The sequence below is a fragment of the Notolabrus celidotus genome, chromosome 1, assembly GCF_009762535.1.
Source record: "Notolabrus celidotus isolate fNotCel1 chromosome 1, fNotCel1.pri, whole genome shotgun sequence".
In the NCBI taxonomy this organism is placed as follows: Eukaryota; Metazoa; Chordata; class Actinopteri; order Labriformes; family Labridae; genus Notolabrus; species Notolabrus celidotus.
In genome coordinates this window covers 39,736,066-39,762,245 of record NC_048272.1, presented here as the reverse complement: position 1 = coordinate 39,762,245, position 26,180 = coordinate 39,736,066, and the positions used below count along the sequence as shown (strand labels likewise).

General features: G+C 41.3%; 1 protein-coding gene across 1 annotated transcript in view; it reads right to left on the bottom strand.

The window, feature by feature from the left end:
- The window catches only part of cntn3b (contactin 3b), a 98,327-nt gene that overhangs the window by 47,138 nt on the left and 25,009 nt on the right, over positions 1–26,180 (bottom strand). The window contains exon 4 of the mRNA XM_034695787.1: positions 13,583–13,758. Within this exon, the coding sequence (XP_034551678.1) occupies positions 13,583–13,758 (176 nt within the window). The remainder of the gene's footprint in view (positions 1–13,582; positions 13,759–26,180) is intronic.

The following is a 26,180-nucleotide window of genomic DNA, read 5'->3' as shown; positions in this document are numbered from 1 at the left end:
ATTCTTGATGCTTCATGTTGGAATTCAGGGCTTTAATATGGCATCATTAAATGCCATGGTACACCTCCTGATAGCAGGCAGAGATTTCACTAACATCTCAGTAACAAATAATGAAACTGATAGACCTGTTTTGTTTATGCTCATCCTGCTAGAGTGCACATATACAAGGAATAGATATGAGTGTGTGTGTGTGTGTGTGTGTGTGTGTGTGTGTGTGTGTGTGTGTGTGTGTGTGTGTGTGTGTGTGTGTGTGTGTGTGTGTGTGTTGGGGGAAGGGGGTTCTCAGCAGACGCAGGCAGTGTGCATGACAAATGACAGTCGGCTGTGCCAGGAGCAATAAGTAACATCTTTTTTAAACGTGGTGTAATCTTGCACTTAAAAGCATTAACTGTCCCATCAATATTCTCAGTACAATCTACCCCTTACAAGTGAATTAGCAGTTGCTGGCAGACACAACCTAAACCTGGGATGATAAACCGACCCTGGCCTCATGACTGATGGAGGGGAGCAGCTACAATCCGCTCTGTACTCTATCTGCACCCTCTGGCTACCAGCCTAGAGTAAGCCTTCAAAACACAAACAGAAGAAAGTCAGTGTGACCGATAAGGGAAATTAGGAGGAGGAGGATTATGGAGAGAAATGGGAAGGAGTGTTGGTAAGATTAATGAGTGGCTCACTGATGACCACAGAGGTATCAAACACAGCCAAGTCACGGCAGGACACGGAGAAGGCCACAGGAGGAGACGGCTGAACTGAAATACGAGTTAAAAATGAGTCCATTTTCTTAATACTAGGGATGGGACAGGATTTTCAAATGCTTGAATATTCGTTCATTTAGTAAAAAATCGAAGAATTGAAGCGAATATTATCTCATTCTAAAAGTGCAATTTTTCATAGTTTTCACTGGTGTCTGGTTGTAACAGTATTCCTGCCAGACGGTGGCTATAGAGTGTCGTAACAGAAGAAGAAGAATGCTAACTGCATCAAATAACAAAAAGAAGAAGAGAACATTAGTGACCGTCCCTGGAGATACGTGTGTAGAGGTATGAGATTCAGAAACAGAGAACACTGTAGAGACTGAGCATGGCTGTGAAATGTAAACATACACGCCACGCTGCTGCGTCACAGAAACACCAACATAAAGGTGGAGAAAGGGCCCACTAATAGCAGCACCTCATCCCGGTGCTGGTTAAAGCTGGGGTTGGTAGTCAGATTTAGATACACTTTTTGTTATACTGGTTAAAATGATCTTGAATGTGTTCTTAAAAAAGAGTGGAAAAAAAGCTGCTATCTACAGCCGGAGTAAACCTGGGAAAACACCAACCAATCCCTGCCATCAGGAGCCAAATGATGAAACCAATCAAATCCCTTCCTGCCGTTCTGCCCGCCTCCTGAGCGTAAATTTCATGTTTGTTTGTGTTTTTAACTTTCACTATGAGAATGTTTTGATGTTTTCTTACTGCTGGGTAAGACATGAGTTGACGTAGAGCAAAACATAAACAAGGTGCGGAGGACCGGTTTTGAATCAGTCATGATCAAATGGTCAAATTCATGCTAGTTTTTACGTGACTACCAACCCTAGCTTTAACGCGACTGCCACACAAACGGACCGTTAACAGGACGGGTATGTCGTGGTGTGTTAAAGTTTTACTGTCTACACCTGCAGCACAAAAAAGGTTGTGTGAGTCTCTGTTGTGTCAACTTTCAAACCTGCTGTAAGAGAGCTCGGTTGCCAATAATCGCAGAATAAATGCTAATGATTATCAAAAGTATTTTGTCTTGAAATGAGCATCGCTACTAAATACCTGTATGATTCTCAGGAGAGAATGTAGAGGGTTTCAAATCTGAAAAATGAAGCGAGCTTCTCTGAAGAGTAAGAATGTAATTCATTGAATCAGTCCATAAATATAGTTAGTTAGCAAGTAAGTGAATAAGTAAGTAAGAGAGTCACTCAGTGACCCCCAATTTACACAGGATGCGCAGCCGTAACGCGTCGCTGCGTGTTTGCTACATCCGACGGCTTGCGCCCTGCTACACAGGACGTGTTTGGAGCGTAGCGCCAGCTCAGAGCAGCCAGGATCAGCTGGGTCCAGCATAGATAGAACAACATACAAACATCAGGTCACAGAGCCTTTCTGGGGTTGAATTTCTGCTCATTTGGAGAGTATTCTGTTACGTTGTGCTTTAATCATCTCTGAGTATGCTGCATAACTATAAAGTTTGGATTTTGCAGGTTTAGTTTAATATGAATAATTCTGCTCTACTTTGCTGTCCTGTTATCTTCTGACACAGTTAACATCTTAAAGTCCTGATGTAGTCGACCTGGATCACTGATATGTGGCTGTTTGTAGCTGAAATCCATAACCGATGAGTATTTCTGATCTAAACGATCTTTAAACGGTTGGGAGTCCGTATCTGGTGTTTTATTTTGAAATTGGCCGATGTGGCATGCAATCCTCGAGCCTGACTTCCTGTCCAGGTCGTTCTTTTCTGTGCAGATTGATGCATGCTGGGTGTGGACTCCGAAAATAGACTCTGGCAGAGTGGCGTGGGTACACTTTCCCCAGACAGAGCTGAGACACGTCACGTGTGTACACATTAGCATTGACTAGAATGCGAACGTATTGGCTGGGACGTGCGCAGAGCAGGCGTAATGCGACGCTGCGCATCCTGTGTAAATTTGGGATAAGAGAGTCAGTCAGTAAGTGAGTCAACAAGTCAGTGCATCATTTAGTAAGACACTTGGTTGGTAAGTATCTAAGTTAATAATAGATTAATTATAATATAAGTGTAAAATTCAATAAATCTCTAAGTCAGGAAGTTAGTAAGTAATGTGACGACCCCTCCACACCACTAGGTGTGGGCTGCAACTGGGCCGGTGTGGCAGTCAACATAAAAGCTCTCCCAGTCGGCGTGTGGCTCCCTCTCTGGTCGGGCACACCTCTGCACTCATCCAGTGTGGGCACCACGGCGCAGCGCTCCCGTTTGTTTTTGTTGCCGCACATTTCATCACTTCCTTTTGTAATAAATTTATAATCACTTTTTGCACACTTCATCTCCTCTCCTGCTTTTTGTTGCGCCGGGACTTAACAAATGGGGGCTCGTCTGGGTTGTTTTTCCCAGGTAGTTTCGGGTATTAACTGGGAGATTTTTGTGAATGTGACCCGGGGGGTAAAAGTGTGACCTCAAGCACACAGCTGTTAGAAGCTACTTGCGTGAGTGTGTGAATGATTCACAGCTGATTGGGAGGAGTTGAGACGAGGGCAGTGAGTTAAACAGCCGAGTACACGAACAGTAAGTTACCGCCGCCTCCTGTCCCTGTAAGCTTCAGAGCCGACTTCCTTTGGAGTTTGTTGGGGGGTTTGTTAGTGTGGTGTGAACGTGGCCGGAGCAGTTGTCTTTGGGGCACATCGCCTGCTGCTGGGGAGTCGCCAGGTAATGGTTGCTTTCCCTTGGCTGACAGGCTATTGTCATTGAAGGCAGATCATTTGATTATTGCCGTCAATGCTGTGCGTAAATACCCACCACGAGTAACAACTGAAGACTAGGGGGGAGTCCAGCTAGTTTCGGCTGTGTTGACGTTTGCTTGTGTGGAGCTCTGCGTGCCATGCATTGTTTTTTTTTTGTCTGTGAAAGGTGAGTAGCAAGTGTGTTGTATCGTGTATTTCCAAGAGTTATAGGTTGTTTTGTGTTGGTTAGCTGCAGTTGAGGTGTTCTTGCCAGAACTCCTTTTTTTCTTAAGGGGGGGGGGGGGGAGTGTGACGACCCCTCCACACCACTAGGTGTGTCTGTGTGGGTCGCAAGGTGATGGGCTGCACCTGGGCCGGTGAGGCAGTCAACATAAAAGCTCTCCCAGTCGGTGTGTGGCTCTCTCTCTGGTCGGCCACACCTCTGCACTCATCCAGTGTGGCCACCACGGCGCAGCGCTCCTATTTGTTTTTGTTTATGTACTATCATTTGCTTTTGGAATAAATTTGTAATTACTTTTTGCACGCTTCATCTCCTCTCCTGTTTTTTGTTGTGTCTTCTGAGCCGGGTTGTAACAGTAAGTATTAAGTTAGGTAAGTCAAAAAGTGTTACGGGTGTGAGGGTGAACCCAAAAGCAGCACACTGGAGCCCGGAGGAAACAGCAGGTAACAAGTCTTTGTAGGTCTTTACTAACCCGGTCACACAATGTCTGTTGAGATGCTGGTTTCGCTGTGTGGAGGATCAGGCTGGAAACAGACGAGGAGCAGGCAAATCTCTTGGTCGGGGACAGAAGGCTGAGGTAGTTACCAGGGCAGAAACGAGGAAGGAAGGTCGGGGACAGGCAGGGTCGAAACCGGGAGATCAGTCCGAGGATAAGTGCTGGAGAGTCTTGCATTTGCAGTGAGAACAATCTGGCACTGAGTGGGCTGAGACCGGGACTTAAATACTGGCAGCAGGTAATGAGAAACAGGTGATTTGAGTTGGCTTAATGAGGAGAGTGTGGTTCAGGTAAACGAAGGGGAGTGGAAATGTAGTGGGCTGAGAGGCTGAGCAGGTGTGGCAGGTGATAACTGTGACAAAAAGGAAGGAAGTATGTGCTTGGTGATGGAGTGAGGGAGCCAGTCCGTGTGTCAGTAACGAGTCAGTGCACAAGTTAGTAGATAAGTAAGTTTGAAGGTATCTAAGTGCTAACCAATATTTAAATTAGTTAGTTACTAGGAGAGTAAACATGTATGGTATTTAGTAAGTAAGTGAGCAAGTAAGGAAGTGAGTGAGTGTTAGTAAATAAGAAAATTGTAAGCACCTTAGTGAGTAATAAATAAGTAGGTATACAAGTCAGTAAGGATGGGTGCAAGGAAGGAAGTAAATGAGTGAAAGTGAATGAGTAAGTGGATACTTGTAGGCAAGTGTTTGAGAAAGTAGGTAAGTTAGCGAGTAAGTAGGTAAATAAAATCCTGTTTTGCAACATAAAAGGGACGTACAGATAATCTTATTCTACTTCCTGAAGCCTCAGTGTAACAAAAAATAACAGTTTAACAAGACAGAGACAAAAATATGATACAAACAAAAAGAAAAACACAGCAGTGGATACGAAGAGAAAAACACCTTCTCCAGAATAAGACATCGGCTCATGCTTCAAGGGATTCACTCCTCTCTTCTCTGATCTCTGAAGAGAAGTATGATGGGAGTCAGTTGAGTGAACTGACCACACACTGTCACTCTGTGAGCTAGAGGACAAACTGGCTGCAGCTGCTGATTCCTCTGTAATTTCACTATAACCTTACTTTGCAGATAATTGGTCTTAGCAACAAATCCACAGTATTATATCCTTAGTTTGATATATTGTCTTCAAGTACACAAGTAGTTTTTATTAGGATTTCAAAATATCCTCATCAGATATTTAATGATCGTCTAAAGACGTTTATGAGGGATGCATCCAGCTGAAAGTCGGCAGTTAACAGGGTCGCTGTTTAAACCGAAACACCGGGTGATCTCTGCCACGGCTTTTTGAGTTCAAAAGGATTTTAAAGCCGTGTTGAAACGTCTTTGCTACTCGCGCTTATCTCCTCTCACGTGTTGATTCAGTGAATCCATCTGTGATGAAATATAGCACCATCTAAAACAGCGCCAGCTGAGTCTCTTCATGCTAACAGGCTAACTGTTGTGCTGCTCATAATGATACCTGCCTGTCCGTCTGCTTCTATGGTGTCATCTGTGAAGAATGTCGTTTGTCTTTGTTTTACTGCCCTCTACTTTTTTTTCTCCATACGTCTACCCGCGACTTCAGCCCGCAGTCAAAACACAGACAACAATGGGGGCACAGGAACCTTTTAGTTCCAGATAAAGTAGTTCAGGGGGCTAAAAGACCCCTGAACTTGTTCCATTTTCTAGATCAACATGCTGGCAAACCACACCATGCAACAAGATGCCATCTGTCACATGTGCCTGTTTACATTGGAGTAGTAGAGCTTTATAGCTCTAACTACTGCAGAAGCTGTTATTGAGCGACTGGAAGGTGGCAGCACTGCAGCTTATAACCAGCACTTTGGGCCTACAGTGATACGAATCATTTGGCTAACCCACTACGAATTCTGGTGCCAGCTAGCAAGGGCAACGGTGATGTTGGTTGTTTAGTTAACATATTAGAGGGACTAGATTATCTTTTGGTTGTGCCAATGAGAAATTAGCTACATAGACCCAAGCAGTTTTTTGAACCAGGCTGTAAACATGTTTATTTCTGCTGTAAAGATCGTCTACTTTGAATGGGTGTGTATGTGGTTTCTGGTGTTTCTGCATCCAGCCTCAAGTGGACGCTCGATGAATTGCAGTTTATAACACTTCCGCATGGGCCTTATATTTTGAGACCGGAGGTTGCCGCTTGATCTAACCATGATCAGGGACTGTAGCACACCTCAAAGAGTTGACACTGTGTTTGATCAAGTGTGATGGTCAGTTCTGCTGACAAAAAATCAAGTAACATCAGTAATAAATCATTAAAGTATTCTGCATCGGATCTATTTAAGAACATGATTACAATTATATTACTCTTTAGTTGCTATAACAGCCAACTGTGTTCACTCTCTAGTCTTGAAATGTGACTGTCTGCTGTAAGGTGCAGAGCAGCTGGTGTTCTCAGAGTTTTTTTCACCAGGCACAGCTGCCAACCAAATGGTTTGAAACAAAATAGATGAGAGAGCTGAGACTGTGAATGGTTGAGGGCCATACACCAACACATTTAAAGCTTTACAGAGCCGAGTGGAACGGGTTTTGTCTCTTTCTCTTTCCCACAAGTCACACCCAGTGGTGGATAGGAACAAAGTAAATGTCCTTAGGTACAGTTTATGAGTATCTGTTCTTTACTTGAGTATTATTTTTTGGGGAACTTATTACTTTTACTTCATTTAAAGAGAAATATCATACTTTTGACTCCACTACATTTCTATCAGTGCTCTAGTTACTCACTACTTTATCTTTGAAGTCAGCTGATGAGTTTTCTTTTCTGAAATCAGATCCCAAAGACCGTAAACTGTTGGTGTTCTTCAGATCAGTGCGTTCATTTAGTCGTGGTGATGATGGCTATGACTGAGAAGGACGATGATTCTCTACCTGAGCACCACGGCCATATTTTAAACCCACGTTTGAGGTTTTGAAATGAAGAATGACTGTTTGTATTGTTGTAAATCTCTGATCTGTTTACCACACAAACTTCATTACAGCCTTAATAAAACATCAGCATCTAACCTGAGAAAGCATGTGGAGGTCTGGAGCTAACACACTGCTTTGATTCCAGATGAACATTTGAGACTTGTCTGTGCTTGTAGTAACTTAGTTTATATTTCATGGTAGACTTTTTAGATATGAAATCATGTTTTCTAGATAAACGGAATGGAGCAACTGCACTCATGCTTTGTGAAACTACGTTTAGAGATGTTTTAAAAAGTACTTTGAATACTTCAGTATTTTTAAAAGCAAGTACTCCAGGACTTTAACTCAAGTCTGAATCTGACTGAACAACTTTCACTTGTATTGGAGTAATGTTTGATCAGGAGGATCTATACTTTCACTTCAGTCATGAAGATTATTTGGAGTCATTGTCCGTGTAAACATCGATAAGTTACACCTTTAACCTCTTTCTTTCAAAGTGCAACAGTAATGTTGTTCCAGACTTCCCACACCTGCAAACTGGGCACATGTAAGCAATGCAATGTAACCAGGACTTCCTGATAACTTTATGAGGACATGAAGAGTGCCTGAGATAGCTCCACATCTTAGTTTCTCTGCTATTTTTTCCCCCAGCAGCTAATTATGAAAAAGAAAAAGAAAAGAAACAAGTACAAGAGAAGCATCTTGCCTAACAAGCTCCTCGACGGTGGAACTGTGCATTATGTTGTTTAACCATCACAATAAATAACAATTGTATGCAATAGTAACACCACAGGAGATGGGATAGGCAAATGATAAAGCTGCTACTAGATTCAAAAAGACAACAGGTCAGGTTCTCTTTTCTGTGACTAGTCTATAAGAAAAGCATACAGTCAACACACCACCGAGCACGCAGTCTGTCACCTCAGCCTGCATGCAAACATGCGTGTAGCATTGCAGCCGTCACAGATTATGTTGGAGGGATGATCCAGGCAGATCCATGGCTCTTGAATTAGTGTTTTCTTGTTTCTTGTTATAAGGGCCATGTTGTTCTGGTCTGATTAATGCTGTGGCTGTGTATGAGGGCCGTTAATGGAGCAGATGTGCTGCTGAGTGTTTCCTTGTGGCTGCTACACCTGCAGTTCGTAGTAGTGCTCAGTGCTGAGTAATTCACAGATTAACACTGAGCTTTTGTTTCAGAATTCAGTGTTGCATGGTTGGTTGCTAGGAGTAAACATACATTTGAACATCATTAGAAATGGTTCCCCTGTGCAATAAATGTGGAAAAGAGGTTGGAACCTATTATTGCTATTTTTGGCAAAGCAAACTGATCAAAAGATTCTGGGGTGCAATTTCTAAAGAACTGAGTGGCATTGTCCAGACCTGCATCGAGAGGGACTCAGGCCTATTCATTCTCAGCCTCCTCTCAAAATCGGTTTCATTAACACAACCACATGTCGACCACTGTGTGACAAATTATTGTTATTGGCTAGAAAATGTATTTTGATAAACTGGATTAAGGATAAACTGCCAACTGTTACGCTGTGGCATCAAGAGTTATTTATGGTCCTCTCTCATGAAATGATCAGTGTGGTTCTGAGGGGTAGTGAGATGTATTTAACTGAAATGTGGTCTCCTGTGCTCAGTTATTGACCTAAAGAACCTACTCAACTTGTGATTAGGGGACAAAACTACATTAAAGCTGCTGTGAGGAACTTTCGGTTTGTATCGATTTTGGCGCCCCCTTGCGGACAAAGTGATACCTCTCATCTCTTGTCCTGTACAGTCATGGCCAAAAGTTTTGAGAATGACACAAATATTACATTTTCACAAATTCTGCTGCTTCAGTTTTTATAATGTCAATTTGCATATACTCCAGAATGTTATGAGGAGTGATCAGCTCAACTGCAATTAATTGCAAAGTCCCTCTTTGCCTTGAAAATGAACTTCATCACCAAAAACACATTTCCACTGCATTTCAGCCCTGCCACAAAAGGACCAGCTAACATCATTTCAATGACACACAGGTGTCACACACATTAACACAGGTGTGGGTGTTGATGAGGACAAGGCTGGCGATCAATCTGTCATGATTGAGTGACTGGACACTTTAAAGGAAGATGGTGCATGACACCATTGTTCCTCATCTGTTAGCCATGGTTACCTGCAAGGAAACACGTGCAGCCATCATTGCATTGCACAAAAAGGGCCTAACAGGGAAGTTTATAGCAGCGAGTAAGATGCACCTCAGTCAACCGAATTATCAAGAACTTCAAGGAGAGAGGTTCAATTGTTGCCAAACAGGCTCCAGGGCGCCCAAGAAAGTCCAGCAAGCGCCAGGACCGTCTCCTGAAGGTGTTACAGCTGCGGGATCGGGCCACCACCAGTGCAGAGCTTGCTCAGGAATGGCAGCAGGCAGGTGTGAGTGCATCTGCACGCACAGTGAGGCGAAGACTTTTGGAGGAAGGCCTGGTGTCAAGGAGGGCAGCAAAGAAGCCACTTCTCTCCAGTAAAAACATCAGGGACAGACTGATATTCTGCAGAAGGTACAGGGACTGGACTGCTGAGGACTGTGGTAAAGTCATTTTCTCTGATGAATCCCCTTTCCGATTGTTTGGGGCATCTGGAGGAAGGCTTGTTCGGAGAAGACGAGGTGAGCGCTACCATCAGTCCTGTCTCTTGCCAACAGTGAAGCATCCTGAGACCATTCATGTGTGGGGTTGCTTTTCGGTCAAGGGAGTGGGCTCTCTCACAATCTTGCCTAAAAACACAGCCATGAATAAAGAATGGTACCAGAACGTCCTCCGAGAGCAACTTCTCCCAACCATCCAAGGGCAGTTTGGTGATGAAGAATGCCTTTTCCAGCATGATGGAGCACCTTGCCATAAAGCAAAAGTCATAACAAAATGGCTCGGGGAACAAAACATTAAGATTTTGGGCCCTTGGCCAGGAAACTCCCCAGATCTTAATCCCATTGAGAACTTGTGGTCAATCCTCAAGAGGCGGGTGGACAATCAAAAACCCACAAATTCTGACAAACTCCAAGCATTGATTATGCAAGAATGGACTGCCATCAGTCAGGATTTGGTCCAGAAGTTGATTGACAGCATGCCAGGAAGAATTGCAGAGGTCTTGAAAAAGAAGGGTCAACACTGCAAATATTGACTTATTGCATGAATTCTGTGTAATTCTCAATACAAGCTTTTGATACTTATGAAATGCTTCTAATTGTATTTCATTATACCATAGAAACATCTGACAAAAACACCTAAAAACCCTGAAGCAGCAGACTTTGTGAAAATGTAATATTTGTGTCATTCTCAAAACTTTTGGCCATGACTGTACATGCAAAATTTGTGTCTTCCGACAATATTCGCGTCCTGCTGCGTTTAACATACAGATTTATCACACGGTGTGATTATTTGCCACGAAAACAGCCAAAAAAGGATGTTTCTAAAGCAAGATATCAATCATCTGATCTGATACCTTCCCCCTCAGAACAGTTTCAGGCATTAAAAATGACAACAGATAAGGTGTCAGTGTTGTTGTGGATGTTCTTGTTTGCTTTTGAGGGTCATAAAGAAGCATCAGTATCAGTTTCAGTCTGTTTCTCAGCCAGTTAAAAACTCCTCATAGTGCCTTTAAATGGGCAAACCTGCAGAGAGCTAATCAAGAAGCATCCTCCTCCTTTTACTTTATTTAATTTTTTATTGTGTCTCTACTATCAATAAAGCTTAGCTAGCTTTGCCTTCTGTTATCATGTATTATACTTGCTTACGAAAACGTATTATAATGACAAAATGCATGACATCGACCAGGAGGGGGAGTGGTCTGGCCACTAGGGTTTCCTTGTCTGGAATGTACGCTATGACAGAGTGGCAGTATTTGATTTTAATGTTTTCTTTCTTCTCTTCTCTCTCTAATGTAAATTTCTTTATATAATCCACTCTTAATATACTATTTTAAATGTGTAATGTGAAACAAAGGCAAGATGTATGATTGGATTTTTTTCTCTTCTGTTTGTGGAAAAACAAAAATCAATATAACTCCGTTTAGAGAAATGGTTGATGACATGCAAGTAATAATATTGCAACCCGTAGGTCTATTTGTACAGTTTATTTGCTACTGTCTTTCTACTTCTTTACTGGCAGAGGGCTGAAAAAAAGTAAGATTAAAGAAGAAAGAAAACTAATCTTTAAATTCCAAATACAATGTGTGATTTTTTTTAAATAAAGCACCTTTTTTTTTTGTTGATTTTGCTTTCAATAGCAACATATTGCAAAAAGAAAATATTGAATTATCAATGTAGTAACTCAGGCTGTAGCAGGTGCAGTCACTCGAGATTGAGCATGTGAACAGTGGTTCTGATGCAAGTTCTGCTTTTGAACCATTCTACTGTTGGGGGGCTGGGTTATATAGATATATATATTTTTTTAATATTTGAAAATAATTCCCCAGATTTTGGAAGAGCTATTGGTGCATTGTTTTTCCAGCTGATGTTTAAAGCTAGGGTTGGTAGTCTCGGGAAACCAGCATGAATTTGAATGTAGCTTTTCCTCATGACTCCGTCTAACCCCTCCCCTCCTCCCTCGGAGCTCCTCCAAAACGACGCCCCCCCGCTCACATGCACGAGCGCCGCTGATTCTCGACCATATGATCGTGACTGATTCAAAACCGGTCCTCACCAAAACATTATCATAGTGAAAGTTAAAAACACAAACAAACATGGCTGCTGTTAGTACTCACAACTATCATGCTAGCATTATCCAGTTGCACCGGTGACACGATATCAGGAGAAAAGTTATAACACATGTAATACTGTAACAACTCTACTGTTTGTTAAACATGTTCAGTGTTGATGTTCTTAATTCCTACAGTGTTGACGGTCGGTGAAGGCATCAGGAGAGGTGTAGAGTGTGCGAGTGGGAGAGAGGAGAGACAAGAGGAGAAGTTCTTCATTCATTCAAACATTGATTGTTGCTTTGTTGGTTGGCGTGATCACGGCCGACAGTGACCGGTTATTAAAGATCAACGTGTTCACGAATCGGCTCGTCATCACTACAGCGTCCGGACGGACGCTACAATAAATCTATATTTTCTGTAGGACTTACTGAACGTCATTAATTATTCTGCTTGTTGGTGAGAGCTTTTTAGACTCTGATCCGGACTACAGTCCTGAGCAAAGCACCTCATCAGGTCAGAGGGGACAGGCGGAGGAGGGCAGAACGGCTAGACGGGATTTGATTGGTTTAAAATTTGGGGAGCCAAAAAACGGTGATTGGTTGGTGTTTTCCCAGGTTTACTCCGGCTGTAGATAGCAGTTTTTTTTCACTCTTTTTTTAGGAACACAATATGTATTGATTGCCATCAGGACATAAAGATAATTTTAACCAGTATAACAAAAAGTGTATCTAAATCTGATTACCAACCCCAGCTTTAATGGGACTGAGGGAAGGAGGCAAAGAAACATAATGCAGTAAGTCATTGCTGTCACATTCTCATCAGCAATTTCAGTGTATTACAATTTTAGTGCAACCTATGAAAAGATTCCCACTTGGTATGGAATCACATATTTTAAGGCAGTGTGAATATTTTTCTATTCTATGGTTTACAAACATGTATTTAATTCTATACATTTATGTGTTTCTGTTTTGTATAGCGGCTTGTACTAAGACATGTTAGCTTCTGTTAAGTGCAGCTGAATTTGAAAGCATCTATGATTACATGACATTTTTATCCCAGATCAGCCGTACTGATATCCTACACCTCCCTCGACTGTTCATTTAGAGAAAATGTCAAGCAGCTCTTTTTAACTTCCTATCCTCACAGGTGAGATTTGTTTCTGAGGATTATAATCTTCTGAGAGGAAGTGAGCGGTTCTCTATCCTTGGGACATGATCAATACTTAACAGCCTTGATTGAGGTAAGGTGCCTAAACAGTTACTGTCTGAATGATTGCACCCAACCCTACCATTTCCCATCTTTTGCCCATTCAGCAGAAAATTCATCAGGCTGTCTCTTTTGCTTGTTATCTGTTGTACGATACAAAATATATGATTACAAAGGTGCAAACACTTCTGTCATTCTTTGTTGCCCTCTCCTTCCCGTGTTAAACTCTGAGTCAGAAGGACTAGCATTTCACTTGGCAAAAATATGAGTCAATTTGTACTGAGCATGGGTGCTATCAGAACCTGAATCACTAATGAGAATCAATTGAGTTCAGAGGCAGGCAGAGAACTGCCTGAGCCACGGGTTTGTTTCATCTGACATTTCTTTGGATTACCATTTCCACTCCTGAATAACGATTCCAAACAAGTACATGTGAAGCTGTGAATGAAATAAAAGAGAGGGCCTGGGCTCCAATAATACAACACACAACAATCATACTGATTTTCAGCACATACAAAGAAACAGCATATGATGATGTCACTGTGTCGGAGTGACACCAGAAACATTTCATCGCCTCACTTACATGCAAATTGCAGACTGGCTCTATGGCTGATGATGGATCCCAGTGTATTGACGGCGGTGCACTGGTATACCCCGATGTCTTGGTCCTTGTCCAGGTTACTAATGATCAGGCTGCCCCCAGACATGTGACGCCGGTAGTCATTCCCAAGATCAATGAGTGTTCCGTTTAGTGACCATCTGGAAGAAACGCAAACACAATCAGTAGCTGATCCTCTTGGAAATGCACACTCGTGTGTTTACCCCAGAAATCAATACGATCGGTCCAAGCACATCATGCTGAGGAAATAAAGGGTGAGTAATAAAGGTAAGGTTTGTTATAATCAATAATTACTGCATGTTGTGATTCCTTCACTGCAGGCCAGAAACAATTGGATGACTCTGTCTCTGCACACAATTTCAACAGTTTGACTTTGAGTATTTTTTTGGTAGGTTTAGGTAAACTTTCAAAGCTTAGCCGATCTACTTTGGTGGCATACTTTTTTTTTTCTTGGTGTAATCAACTTTAATTTAATCTATAATTCATTCAGGAGGTTATTTTTTTTTTTTCATAAATTAAAAGTGTAACAGAATAACTGAATAAATAATTAATTATTATTAAGTGCAAATTGATGTGAAATGAAAAGAAATGTAATTTTATGAGGGTAAGAATTCACATCATGATGTTTCACAGCAAAGTGAGTAAGAGTCTCTTGATTTATATGCTGTTTTTAGCTCAGACAGATGTATGGGAACTTTTGTCAGTTCAAAAGATCGCTGCTGTAGACCAGAGTGATCACAGCCATAAAACTCTCTACAGATACCAGGTAGATGATTCACTTTGATTTACACAACTCCCCTTGCTGAGCTAGACATTATTTTCATGTTAAAATCTTAGTTAGTGGCTTTAGCAGAACAGACTCTGTGGAAACGGAATATAACTTAACACTTAACAAGTATGTTCAGATTATAATAAGCTGTATATAAATATTGTGGTCTTGTTAACTTAGATTGAGCCTTTTATAAATCATAAGGAGCAACAGAGGCTGCCATCTTGCACCAACATGTTTCCACAGAAGCTCAGAACAGACAACCTTTGGGCCACACATGTTTTTGTATGAGGGCTGCAAACAAAAAAAAGCAGCAGTTGGAAGACAAAGACGATGAAGAAGAGAGCGGTTGTTGTGTTCAGAGGCCACCGTCGCTTCTGGGTGAGTAAGGAAGCTTTTCATCCAAGCGGCAACCTCTGGTCTTAAAATATACAGCCCATGTGAAATTGTTAAAAACAGCAGTTCATCAAGCGTCCGCTTGAGGCTGGCTGCAGAAACACCAGAAACCACATACACACCAATTCAAAGAAGATGATCTTTTCAGCAGAAATAAACATGTTTACAGCCTGGTTCAAAAAGCGGTTTAGGTCTCAATAGCTAATTGCTCCATCAGCACACACACTGAGTTTTATTATAATGCTGTATTTTCAAAGATATTAAATGTACGAGTTTTGCCCAAATAAGGGCATGGCTGACTTAATTGACAGGCAGGAACATCGTAGCTTTTAGCAAGGAGGCTAAAGGCCCACCTCTTTACCTCACACTAGCTTGACAGAAGTTAGGTTGAGTTCAGCATTTCCAATATGGCACCCACTGACAATCTGCTTCAAAACAGCACTTAGGGACAGATGGGTGGACGTCACAGAGACTACGTCCAGTTTTTATACAGTCTATGGTTTCATCCTAGAATCTGACCACTAGATAATGCTAAATATTCCCATTTCGACACAGGGCAATTTTAAATCAGAAACAACATAATTTTGCAATAATTTCAGATAGCTGTCATTCTCTATTCATATAGTAAAGCTGATTAAAATTATCTTCACATTTTGAGTTCTTGGAATTTTTAAAGATATTAAACTTAGGAGTTTTGCCCAAATAAGGGCATAGCTGACTTAATTGACAGGCAGGAACATCGTAGCTTTTAGCAAGGAGGCTTAAGGCCCACCTCTTTACCTCAAACTAGCTTGACAGAAGTTAGGTTGAGTTCAGCATTTCCAATATGGCACCCACTGACAATCTGCTTCAAAACAGCACTTAGGGACAGATGGGTGGACGTCACAGAGACTACGTCCAGTTTTTATACAGTCTATGTTTTCATCCTAGAATCTGACCACTAGATAATGCTAAATATTCCCATTTCAACACAGGGCAATTTTAAATCTGAAACAAAATAATTTTGCAATAATTTCAGATAGCTGTCATTCTCTATTCATATAGTAAAGCTGATTAAAATTACCTTCACATTTTGAGTTCTTGGAAATACTTGTTAAAATGTGGTATGAAAAACTCATGTCTATTTTACCATTAGAGAGATTATCTCATGTTCTCAGAGGCACTCTTGAAGTTTTTATAACAGACTGGTCACCAATAGCAACTTATCTGAAAGAAGAATGGGTAAGAGTAATAAGTATAGGGGGATCAAATGTATCACATTAAAATGTTAAATGTATACAGTACATGTTTCAGGTTGTGTTTGCTGCATGTACTAACACTGTGAAAGAAAAAAATGTCTTTTATTTTATTCTTTATTTTTTATTTTATTTTATTATTTTTTATTTTTTTTATTTTTTTTATTTTTGTCTTGTTTTGCTTTGTTTTGATAATGTTTTCTGTGGGAGCATTATGGGTTTATTTTCTTTGGGGGGGGTTTGTGTATTGTGAAATCTTTATCTAAGAATAAATATATTGAAAGAGGAATGAATTACTTGTGAAAAGGACTGTAAAGCCTTGAAAGACTAATGCGCTCTCTGAGTGGATTCTAATTAGTCAATGTTTGCTCTGCTGTGTTCTGACTTATTGCTTTCTGACACCTTTATATTGCATTGTCTACAGACCATTTCCCTCAAGGAAAGGTCAGTCATGCAAGCTTAGTTCAGGAAGTTATTAATCATAGTCACAACACAAAATATAGAAAATGGAAATAAAAAAAAATACTCTTTTGAAACTCAGTGACAGCACGCAGCCTATTAGTGTGAGGATGACTGTTTGACAGAGAAGCCAGCTGAGTCATAGTTATAAGACCATGAAGGCTAACAAGACTTTATCTCCGATGATTAATGCGAATGAAAAACAACTTTTCCAATACAGCATATGAGAAACAAAGAGTCTTTGGAATGCCATGTTTATGCCTGTCTCTGTCAAAGGACTGCACAATGGCAACTCAAGTAATAAGAAGTGGGGGGAAAAATCAGCGTCATCGTTTTTCTTCCCAGGCAAACAAACAGGCAGCTAATATGATGCTTCATGAAGTCTCAAAGCCAGCCATGACTCTCCCTTGTGTCCTGCCTGACAGAGTACAAAAGACTCAGTGTTTCATTTTGTTACGTGCATTATTCATTTAACAGTCTTTGCCAGCCGTTTAATCTGAATGATTCTGTCACTTTTCCAACAATGATATTCCCTTCATATGCCCTGCTTGTCATTACAAAGCTTATGACAATATTGACAGTGTGTGAGACATGCGCGGATACAACATGTACAGTCTTTGAATGCACACTCTATATTACATTTTATTGCCCGGCTTTCTTACTGATCTTCCGGTTCTTTAAGAAGCTTCATTCTGATTGGTCAAAACCCCCTTGACAGCAGTTATTAACTTTCACTAACATGAGCAACGCCAGAGGCAAACTGATCACACGTCATGTCAAATCAATCCACGGAAAAGAGTTCCGGCACATTTAGCATCTGCTCGTTGACACCACACACTGTAAGGTGAGGGGAAACCGTTAGCTTCCATTAGCTTCATATTGGTAAGCAGTGTGGCTAAAACGTTAGCTTTGGTTAGCATGCTAAATCGGCAGGCTACTGATGTTTACCATAAACTGTAAATAAAATGGACAGCGTCGCTCTGCCTTTTCGCATTGAACGGTTTTGAAGTGAAAAAACCCCGTCCCTGAACACTGCTATCTTGTACATTTTTCTGCAGCCAGTGTCTGCGCAGTAGAGAATTTCAGTGTTGCCACGTAATTTATGTGTTGCCACGGTAACTAGCTCCACCGTACAAGCGTACCGTCACGAGATCCTACAGAGCTTCTCTCTACAGCAGCTGCCAATCAAAGTGAATCCGGAGGTAAAACCCTGTTTTTCTGACCTCTAATAACTAATGAAAAAGAAACTTTTCAGGAAAAAAAGGCCTTGAACACAAAACAGTCAAATAATCACTACATATCACCACAGCATACGGATGTGAGAAACATTTCAAACAATGTGTATTTATCTTTTAAAGTTTGACCGCAGCCCCATATAAATGAATGGGGGAGACTGAGTTTTTGACCTATACTGCAGCCAGCCACCAGGGGGAGCAATATTTGTGGAAGCTTCACTTCCAGCCAAGTGACCTGGACCCCTGATGTTTACAGATTGGATCCCGTCCAGCAGTATTATCAACAAACGGAGCAGGTGAGAGAAACTTTAGGTTAGCGGTCTCTACAAAGAAACTTAAACCATGAGCGGTGGTGATGATAGCAGCAGGGTTCAAAGTTGTGACATTTGCCTTGTTTTTTTTTAAAGTTGTGTGAACCTCAGTGCCTGTATTTCCATTATTAGTGGCATCTCTTTCTGATGCTGGTTAATGATGTGGCCACATACTGGTTGTTAAAGGTGACATATCATGCAAAATGGACTTTTTAATGGTTCTTTACCTGAAATATGTGTCCCTGGCATGTCTACAAACCCCCCGAGAATGAAAAAAATCCATTCTGCCCCTGTTTTGATTTCTACACCTTTCTGTAAATGTGTGTGAAACGAGCCGTTTCAGACTTCCGTGTTTTTGTTACGTAACAACAATATCCGGTCTGTCACGGAGTCAGAGCTCGGAGCTTGTTCAGCCCATAGACTGTATAAAATACAACTCAACTCCTCTGTTTTTCATTCCCTGCACACATGTGTGCTAACAAGGAGCTTAGGAGGGAGGCATGCTAGTTGTAGGCTGTATTTATAAATACAAAGGTCGGTTTTACTCCCCACGTCTGCAGATTTGAAGATCTAGTGGATGATTTTTATTTGTCAAGGAAAAGTGCTAGCGCTAATTAGCATAGCCACATAGCTACATGTTCGTAGCTACATGTTCGTAGCTACATGTTCGTAGCTACATGTTCGTAGCTACATGTTCGTAGCTACATGTTCGTAGCTACATGTTCGTGGCTACATGTTCGTAGCTCTAGCTGTAGCTGTAGCTCTAGCTGTAGCTCTAGCTGTAGCTCTAGCTGTAGCTCTAGCTGTAGCTCTAGCTGTAGCTCTAGCTGTAGCTCTAGCTGTAGCTCTAGCTGTAGCTCTAGCTGTAGCTCTAGCTGTAGCTGTGTACCAAGACACACGTCGACACACTGACACACTGACAAGTAAAACAACAAGAAACACTAAATCTGTGACCAATCCTTCAGAAAGTTCCGCTGCCTTTCTGGCAGAGGTCGGTTTTACTCCCCACGTCTGCAGATTTGAAGATCTAGTGGATGATTTTTATTTATCATGGATAAGTGCTAGCGCTAGTTAGCATAGCCACATAGCTACATGTTCGTAGCTGTGTACCAAGACACACGTCTACATACTGATAAATAAAACAACAAGAAACACTAAATCTGTGACCAATCCTTCAGAAATGTCCTGCTACGGGCGCCTCTCTGTCAGGATCAGATTCTGGATCAGATTCAGATGGTTGAAGTAACGTGATCTCTGAGCAGCCGTGTATATTCAGCCAACATGTAAACATTAGATCAACGTGCTGGAGAGCCGAGGCACATCCACTTCCTGAGGGGGCGTGGTCAGAGAGAAAACAGAGTGTTCTGAGGACTGCTGAAGAAGAGGGATTTTCAGGCAGACCAAAATCTGATTTCAAAGTGTTTTTTTGAGCATAAACTTTAAAGACATGTTTTGGGGACCTCTTAGACCAATATATATTGATGAAAAAAGCGTGATATGTCACCTTTAAGAAAGAAGGTGCGTCACCAAAGTTTGCTTTTCAGTGGCTACACGTGCAGCACACATACGGTGTGCGAGTCGACAACAAGAACGTTAGCTTGGTCAAAAAAAAAATCCCTCCCAGAGAGCAGGGGTCTCATTTAGAAATGTTGTACATGGATGGTCGAATCAGGGCCTGAAAATGGCATGTGCTACTCCGAAGTTTGTGATCTTTAAATACAAACTTAAATGGGAAAATGTGTGCACCAGAAAGAAAGATCTGACCTATATATACGTACATTTAGAGACTGGGGAAATGGCGGTGCAGGTAGTGAGAGTGTGAATTAAAATTCAGATTATATAAAAAATAGTAAGTATCAACATATTAACAGACCCACGGCTTCATAATCACTGGAAGCGATGAAAATTTGAACGCATGTCTTGAGGGCCATCAAATATTTATTCAGCCTCACCTCCCGATTGTAATTTGAGCAATTTTGAGTCTGTCGGAGCAGCCTGGGATTACTTCAACACATATTTACCTCACATAGAAAGCCACACATTTAGTATTGACATCCAACAGTTTTCTTTTTAATATTTGTCTTTATAATATTAAAAAGAAAACTACAACCTCTTCAAGTTCAGTGCATTTACTGGATATACATTAAAGGTGACATATCACACTCTTTTCATCAATACATATTGGTCTAAGAGATCCCCAAAACATGTCTTTAAAGTTTATGCTCAAAAAAACACATGAAAAACACTCTTCTTCAGCCCTGTTCAGAACGGTCTGTTTTCCCTCTGTGACCACGCCCCCTCAGGAAGTGGATGTGCCCTCGGCTCTCCAGCACATTGATCTAATGTTTACATGTTGGCTGAATAGACACACTGCTTACAGACCCGCATTACTTTAACCCTCTGAATCTGATCCAGAATCTGATCCTGACGGAGAGGCGCCTGTAGCAGGACCTTTCTGAACAATAGGTCACAGATTTAGTGTTTCTTGTTGTTTTATTTGTCAGTATGTCAACGTGTGTCTTGGTACACAGCTACGAACATGTAGCTATGTGGCTATGCTAACTAGTGCTAGCACTTATCCATGATAAATAAAAATCATCCACTAGATCTTCAAATCTGCAGACGTGGGGAGTAAGACCGACCTCTGTGTTTATTAAGACAGCCTACAACTAGCATGCCTCCCTCCTAAGCTCCTTGTTAGCACACATGTGTGCAGGTAATGAAAAACGGAGGAGGGGTTGAGTTGTATTTTATACAGTCTGTGGGCTGAACAAGCTCCGAGCTCTGACTCCGTGACAGACCGGATATTGTTGTGACGTAACAAAAACATGGAAGTCTGAAACGGCTCGTTTCACACACATTTACAGAAAGGTGGAGAAATCAAAACAGGGGCAGAATGGATTTTTTTTTCATTTTCAGGGGGTTTGTAGACATGCCAGGGACACATATTTCAGGTAGAGAACCATTGAAAAGTCGATTTGATGTCACCTTTAAGTTCCAGTGACGTGTGGTGAGGTTCACGGCTGGTGAGGCACTGACATTGGAGTCAGATTTACAAATGTATGAGCCAAACAGCTCGGTTTGAAAGGAGTGGGTTATTTTTTTGACCTGATGTTTGAAGCAGATCTTTAAGCTCCGGCATTGGTCTTCCTTTATTCATTAGATCCAGTTTCAACTGGTAGTCCAGTTTTGAGAAATTGTTAAGGTTAGATATAATATCTTCCATGTTTGGCTTTCAATTAGAGCAACATTTTAGAATGAACGGACTGCAGCTGCGCACTTGATTTCGAAATTGCAGCGCTACATCTCTGCATAGAAGAACAGCAGCAATGTGAACTTATGTGCTCTCGTAGGCCCCCTTCAGTGTGGCAGAGTACGTACTGTCTGCCTCACCTCACGCTTTTTTATCTGCGGTTTTATGCTATCAGCAAAACTAAATATGTAACACACAAATATTAAATGCATTAGCCTGACTATTGAAAATTAGAGTCCATATTAAAAGTGTCCAAAAACATAATATTGGAGATGTGAAAAGGAAAAGAAACAAGCACTTGACAATTGCAAGCCTCAGCCCAGTCAGTGAGGGATTGCGCAATCTGAGGTGAGGTGAGGTGAGGCTGCTTGCTGCCGCACTTTGCGTCTCGCCCATGTGTTTATATTTATTTATAAATACAATTCATTATTATTATTATTATTTATTTGAACAGGAAATATGAAAATTCAGCCATTTGGACTATGAAATCATGGATGTTATTGGATTCATAAGGAAAATCAATATAAAGCACAGAGCAGAGAACTAAAATTGAAAAGATTTTTATTTAAAGGTGACATATCATGCAAAATTGACTTTTTAATGGTTCTCTACCTGAAATATGTGTCCCTGGCATGTCTACAATCCCCCCGAGAATGAAAAAAATCCATTCTGCCCCTGTTTTGATTTCTTCACCTTTCTGTAAATGTGTGTGAAACGAGCCGTTTCAGACTTCAGTGTTTTTGTTACGTAACAACAATATCCGGTCTGTCACGGAGTCAGAGCTCGGAGCTTGTTTAGCCCATAGACTGTATAAAATACAACTCAACCCCTCCTCCGTTTTTCATTACCTGCACAAATGTGTGGTAACAAGGAGCTTAGGAGGGAGGCATGCTAGTTGTAGGCTGTCTTAATAAACACAAAGGTCGGTTTTACTCCCCACGTCTGCAGATTTGAAGATCTAGTGGATGATTTTTATTTATCATGGATAAGTGCTAGCGCTAGTTAGCATAGCTACATAGCTACATGTCGTAGCTGTGTACCAAGACACACGTCAACATACTGACAAATAAAACAACAAGAAACACAGAATCTGTGACCAATCCTTCAGAAAAGGTCCCGCTGCCTTTCTGGCAGAGGTCGGTTTTACTCCCCACGTCTGCGGTTTGAAGATCTAGTGGATGCTTTTTATTTGTCATGGATAAGTGCTAGCGCTAATTAGCATAGCCACATAGCTACATGTTCATAGCTGTAGCTGTAGCTGTGTACCAAGACACACGTCGACATACTGACAAATAAAACAACAAGAAACACTAAATCTGTGACCAATCCTTCAGAAAGGTCCTGCTGCCTTTCTGGCAGAGGTCGGTTTTACTCCCCACGTCTGCAGATTTGAAGATCTAGTGGATGATTTTTATTTATCATGGATAAGTGCTAGCGCTAGTTAGCATAGCTACATGTTCGTAGCTGTGTACCAAGACACACGTCGACATACTGATAAATAAAACAACAAGAAACACTAAATCTGTGACCAATCCTTCAGAAAGGTCCTGCTACAGGCGCCTCTCCGTCAGGATCAGATTCTGGATCAGATTCAGAGGGTTGAAGTAACGTGATCTCCGGGCAGCCGTGTATATTCAGCCAACATGTAAACATTAGATCAACGTGCCGGAGAGCCGAGGCACATCCACTTCCTGAGGGGCCGTGGTCAGAGAGAAAACAGAGTGTTCTGAGGAGGACTGAAGAAGAGGGCTTTTCAGGCATGCCAAAATCTGATTTCAAAGTGTTTTTTTGAGCATAAACTTTAAAGACATGTTTTGGGGACCTCTTAGACCAATATATATTGATGAAAAAAGCGTGATATATCACCTTTAATAATTATTTATTTTTTACTCTTCATGATACAGGTAAGGCTCTGCATCACCTGCCTCCCCTGACCACATGTCCCTGTTGAGTTCATATTTATGACTTAGTCACAATGACGTACCTGCATGATGAATAGTTTTACTGCAGTATTTGTGCTGGTTAAAACTAAGTGCTAAGGTACTGTGTGCTACATAATAAACTCTGTGTTCTTAATGTGTGTACTGTATATGTTTGAGCTGCAAATGATTTTGTTTTGTTATTTTTTGTAGAACTGCACACACCACTACCAAGTAAATCTAAAGATCCCACCTTTGTATTATTGAAGTGAAGTCAGCCTTGACTCTTCATCTTTTCATTCTACACCCCCAACTGAAGCCGACCCCCTGTATTGTTTGCTGCCACACCTTAAGATCATGAATTCTCTCATATTTCTATATTTCTATATAAATAAACATGTAATTACACTCCCCTGCAACTTAAAATTGAGGGGGCGCTAATGAGCCTTAAATTCTTGTTGCCACCCAACAATAGTCAAATGAAGAAGACGGCATTGAACAGCCAATCATGTCGCGGGATGAGAGGTGGGCGGGGCTTAAAGATGTTCGGAGCAGTATGTAAACACGGATGAAACGAGCGACAGCGACACTGAAGAAAACTCAAAACCTAGCAGCTCAAAGCAGAGTCGTTACTCTGACACTGTGTCGACTCTGAGTTAACTATTAACTTCATACACTTCATTCAGCTGGTTCAAAACTCAGCCGCCCGTATCATCACACGCACCGCCTCCTTCCACCACATCACACCCATCCTGCAACAGCTCCACTGGCTCCCCATCACACACCGGATCAACTACAAAATACTTCTCCTCACCTTCAAATCCATACACAACCTCGCCCCTCCATATCTCTCTGACCTCCTCCATACTGCCACAGCCCGTCCGCACCCTCAGATCCTCCTCCTCCATCCACCTCACTGTCACCCCCTGCTCGCCTTGTCACCATGGGGAGCAGAGCCTTCAGCCGCTCTGCTCCCCAGCTCTGGAACTCTCTCCCACCTGACCTCCGCAACACTGACTCACTCCCACATTTTAAATCCAAACTCAAAACCCATCTGTTTTAAACTGGATTACTCCATCTGACCACAACTCCTCTGTCCATTCACTTAAAACTTTTTACATTGTGTTTTATTTACTGTTTGTTATTTAAACTCTGTTTGTTTTTAATGTTGTAAGGTGACCTTGAGTGCCAAGAAAGGCGCCTATAAATAAAATGCATTATTATTATTATTATTATTAAATATACTTTCAGGATGTGGGTGAAGGAAGATCACAGAGACAACTTCTGCTGTGACACTGTAGCGACTACTAAGAGCCAAAAGCCGCTGAGAGGCTGACACTGGGCCTAGTTATTGTCAGACGCGCTAAAAAGCAAGAATTAACTATGCACAAAAAGGTAAGTTTAACCTTTTATTACCAAAAAATGATAATCAACTCATGATAAAGTGCACAAACAGAAAATAGCAAAAATAAGTGATAAATAGCATAAACTCTCTCTACCTGCAAAACAAAGGAACACAGGTGGCCTAAGTGAACTCAATATCCCCGCCCCTAACAAATGACCCATAAATAACCTAATTAACTGATCCCACAATAAACCATATTGTAAACAAACAACATAACACCACAAAAAGTATACAAACACTAAACTACCCTAAACCTCAAAAATAAGATAATATAAACACTTGAATCCCTTCATGGCTCCAACAGACACGTTTAATGTCCACCGTGACCGTAGGACAACTGAACACTGAATAACCGTGATGCATTCACTGCACTGTGGGAAACAACATCTCTCTGCCCGTAACTCTTAGTAATCTTAAAGGGGAGAACACAACTCAAAACAATACTCTGTAAACTGATACACAGGGTACAATTTGACATATATTTGTTGTAAATTTAAATCAAATGATGGAAATAAGCTCAACCTGAGAGAAATAAGAATCTACAAACTAAAACTTCACGAAAATCTCATCTTATATTAAAGAGCTGCTTCCTGTTAGCACCGTCAGAAATGATGGATTCAAGAAGTTTATCATAAAACTAAATCCAGATACAAACTAACAAACTGTCTTCAACTTTCACTCAGGAGAAAAAATCTGACTTTACATTTAAATGAAATAATGATTTGATATTTCTCGTGTTAATCACCGATATTGACTGATATGAACTATTTTATCATGATAACATAATTTTCAATATCGCCCAGCACTACTGCAACTCCATGGCTGCATCAGTAAAATAAAGAGAGGTGAAGAATTCACAGTAGAGGTCTGAAATTTAGCCATACATCAAACTGAATCACATTGAATCTACCTCCACATCTGGCTGAGAGCAGCTTACAGTAAGCCCACCGGAGTCCAGGAGAATATTCCCTGTTTGCTGTGCTGTGCTGCAGGCGCGGCTGATCTGGGCATGCTCTGAATGAACTCACCATGACCTTGAAGTTCACATCAATTTTGCATGAGGTCTCCTCATCAAATAGACCAGGGATTGTACTGCAGCACCGGCTCACCTAGCTTTCCTCGAGGCCAGACGCCTACTGAGAGGGCAGTGACCAGACTACATGGTTTGCAGTCACACACGCTTGTGTGCGCTCTCTCTCTCTCACACACACACACACACACACACATACACAAAAGCTTCAAGCTGATAATGGAAATATAACTGCTAACCAGTGAACTCTCCTCATTTTTTGTCAGGTTAGTGCTGCTGCCTTTTAATAAATATATGTTCATTGAGCCACCAAGCTAAATGTTCCACAGTAAAATAAAAAGAGCAATAAAAGAACACAAGAATAACTGCCTGTGAGTCTGTGCATGTATTTGTGTGTGGGTACATATATCTGCATGTGATATACTCCGGTACACACATACACTTTTAAAATTACAGTTGGGTACAAACAACTGATTAAAAAAAATCCAGATTCAGAGCTCATATCAGGCTTTGATACATCTACCCGAGATCAGCTAGTAAACAAAGGTAG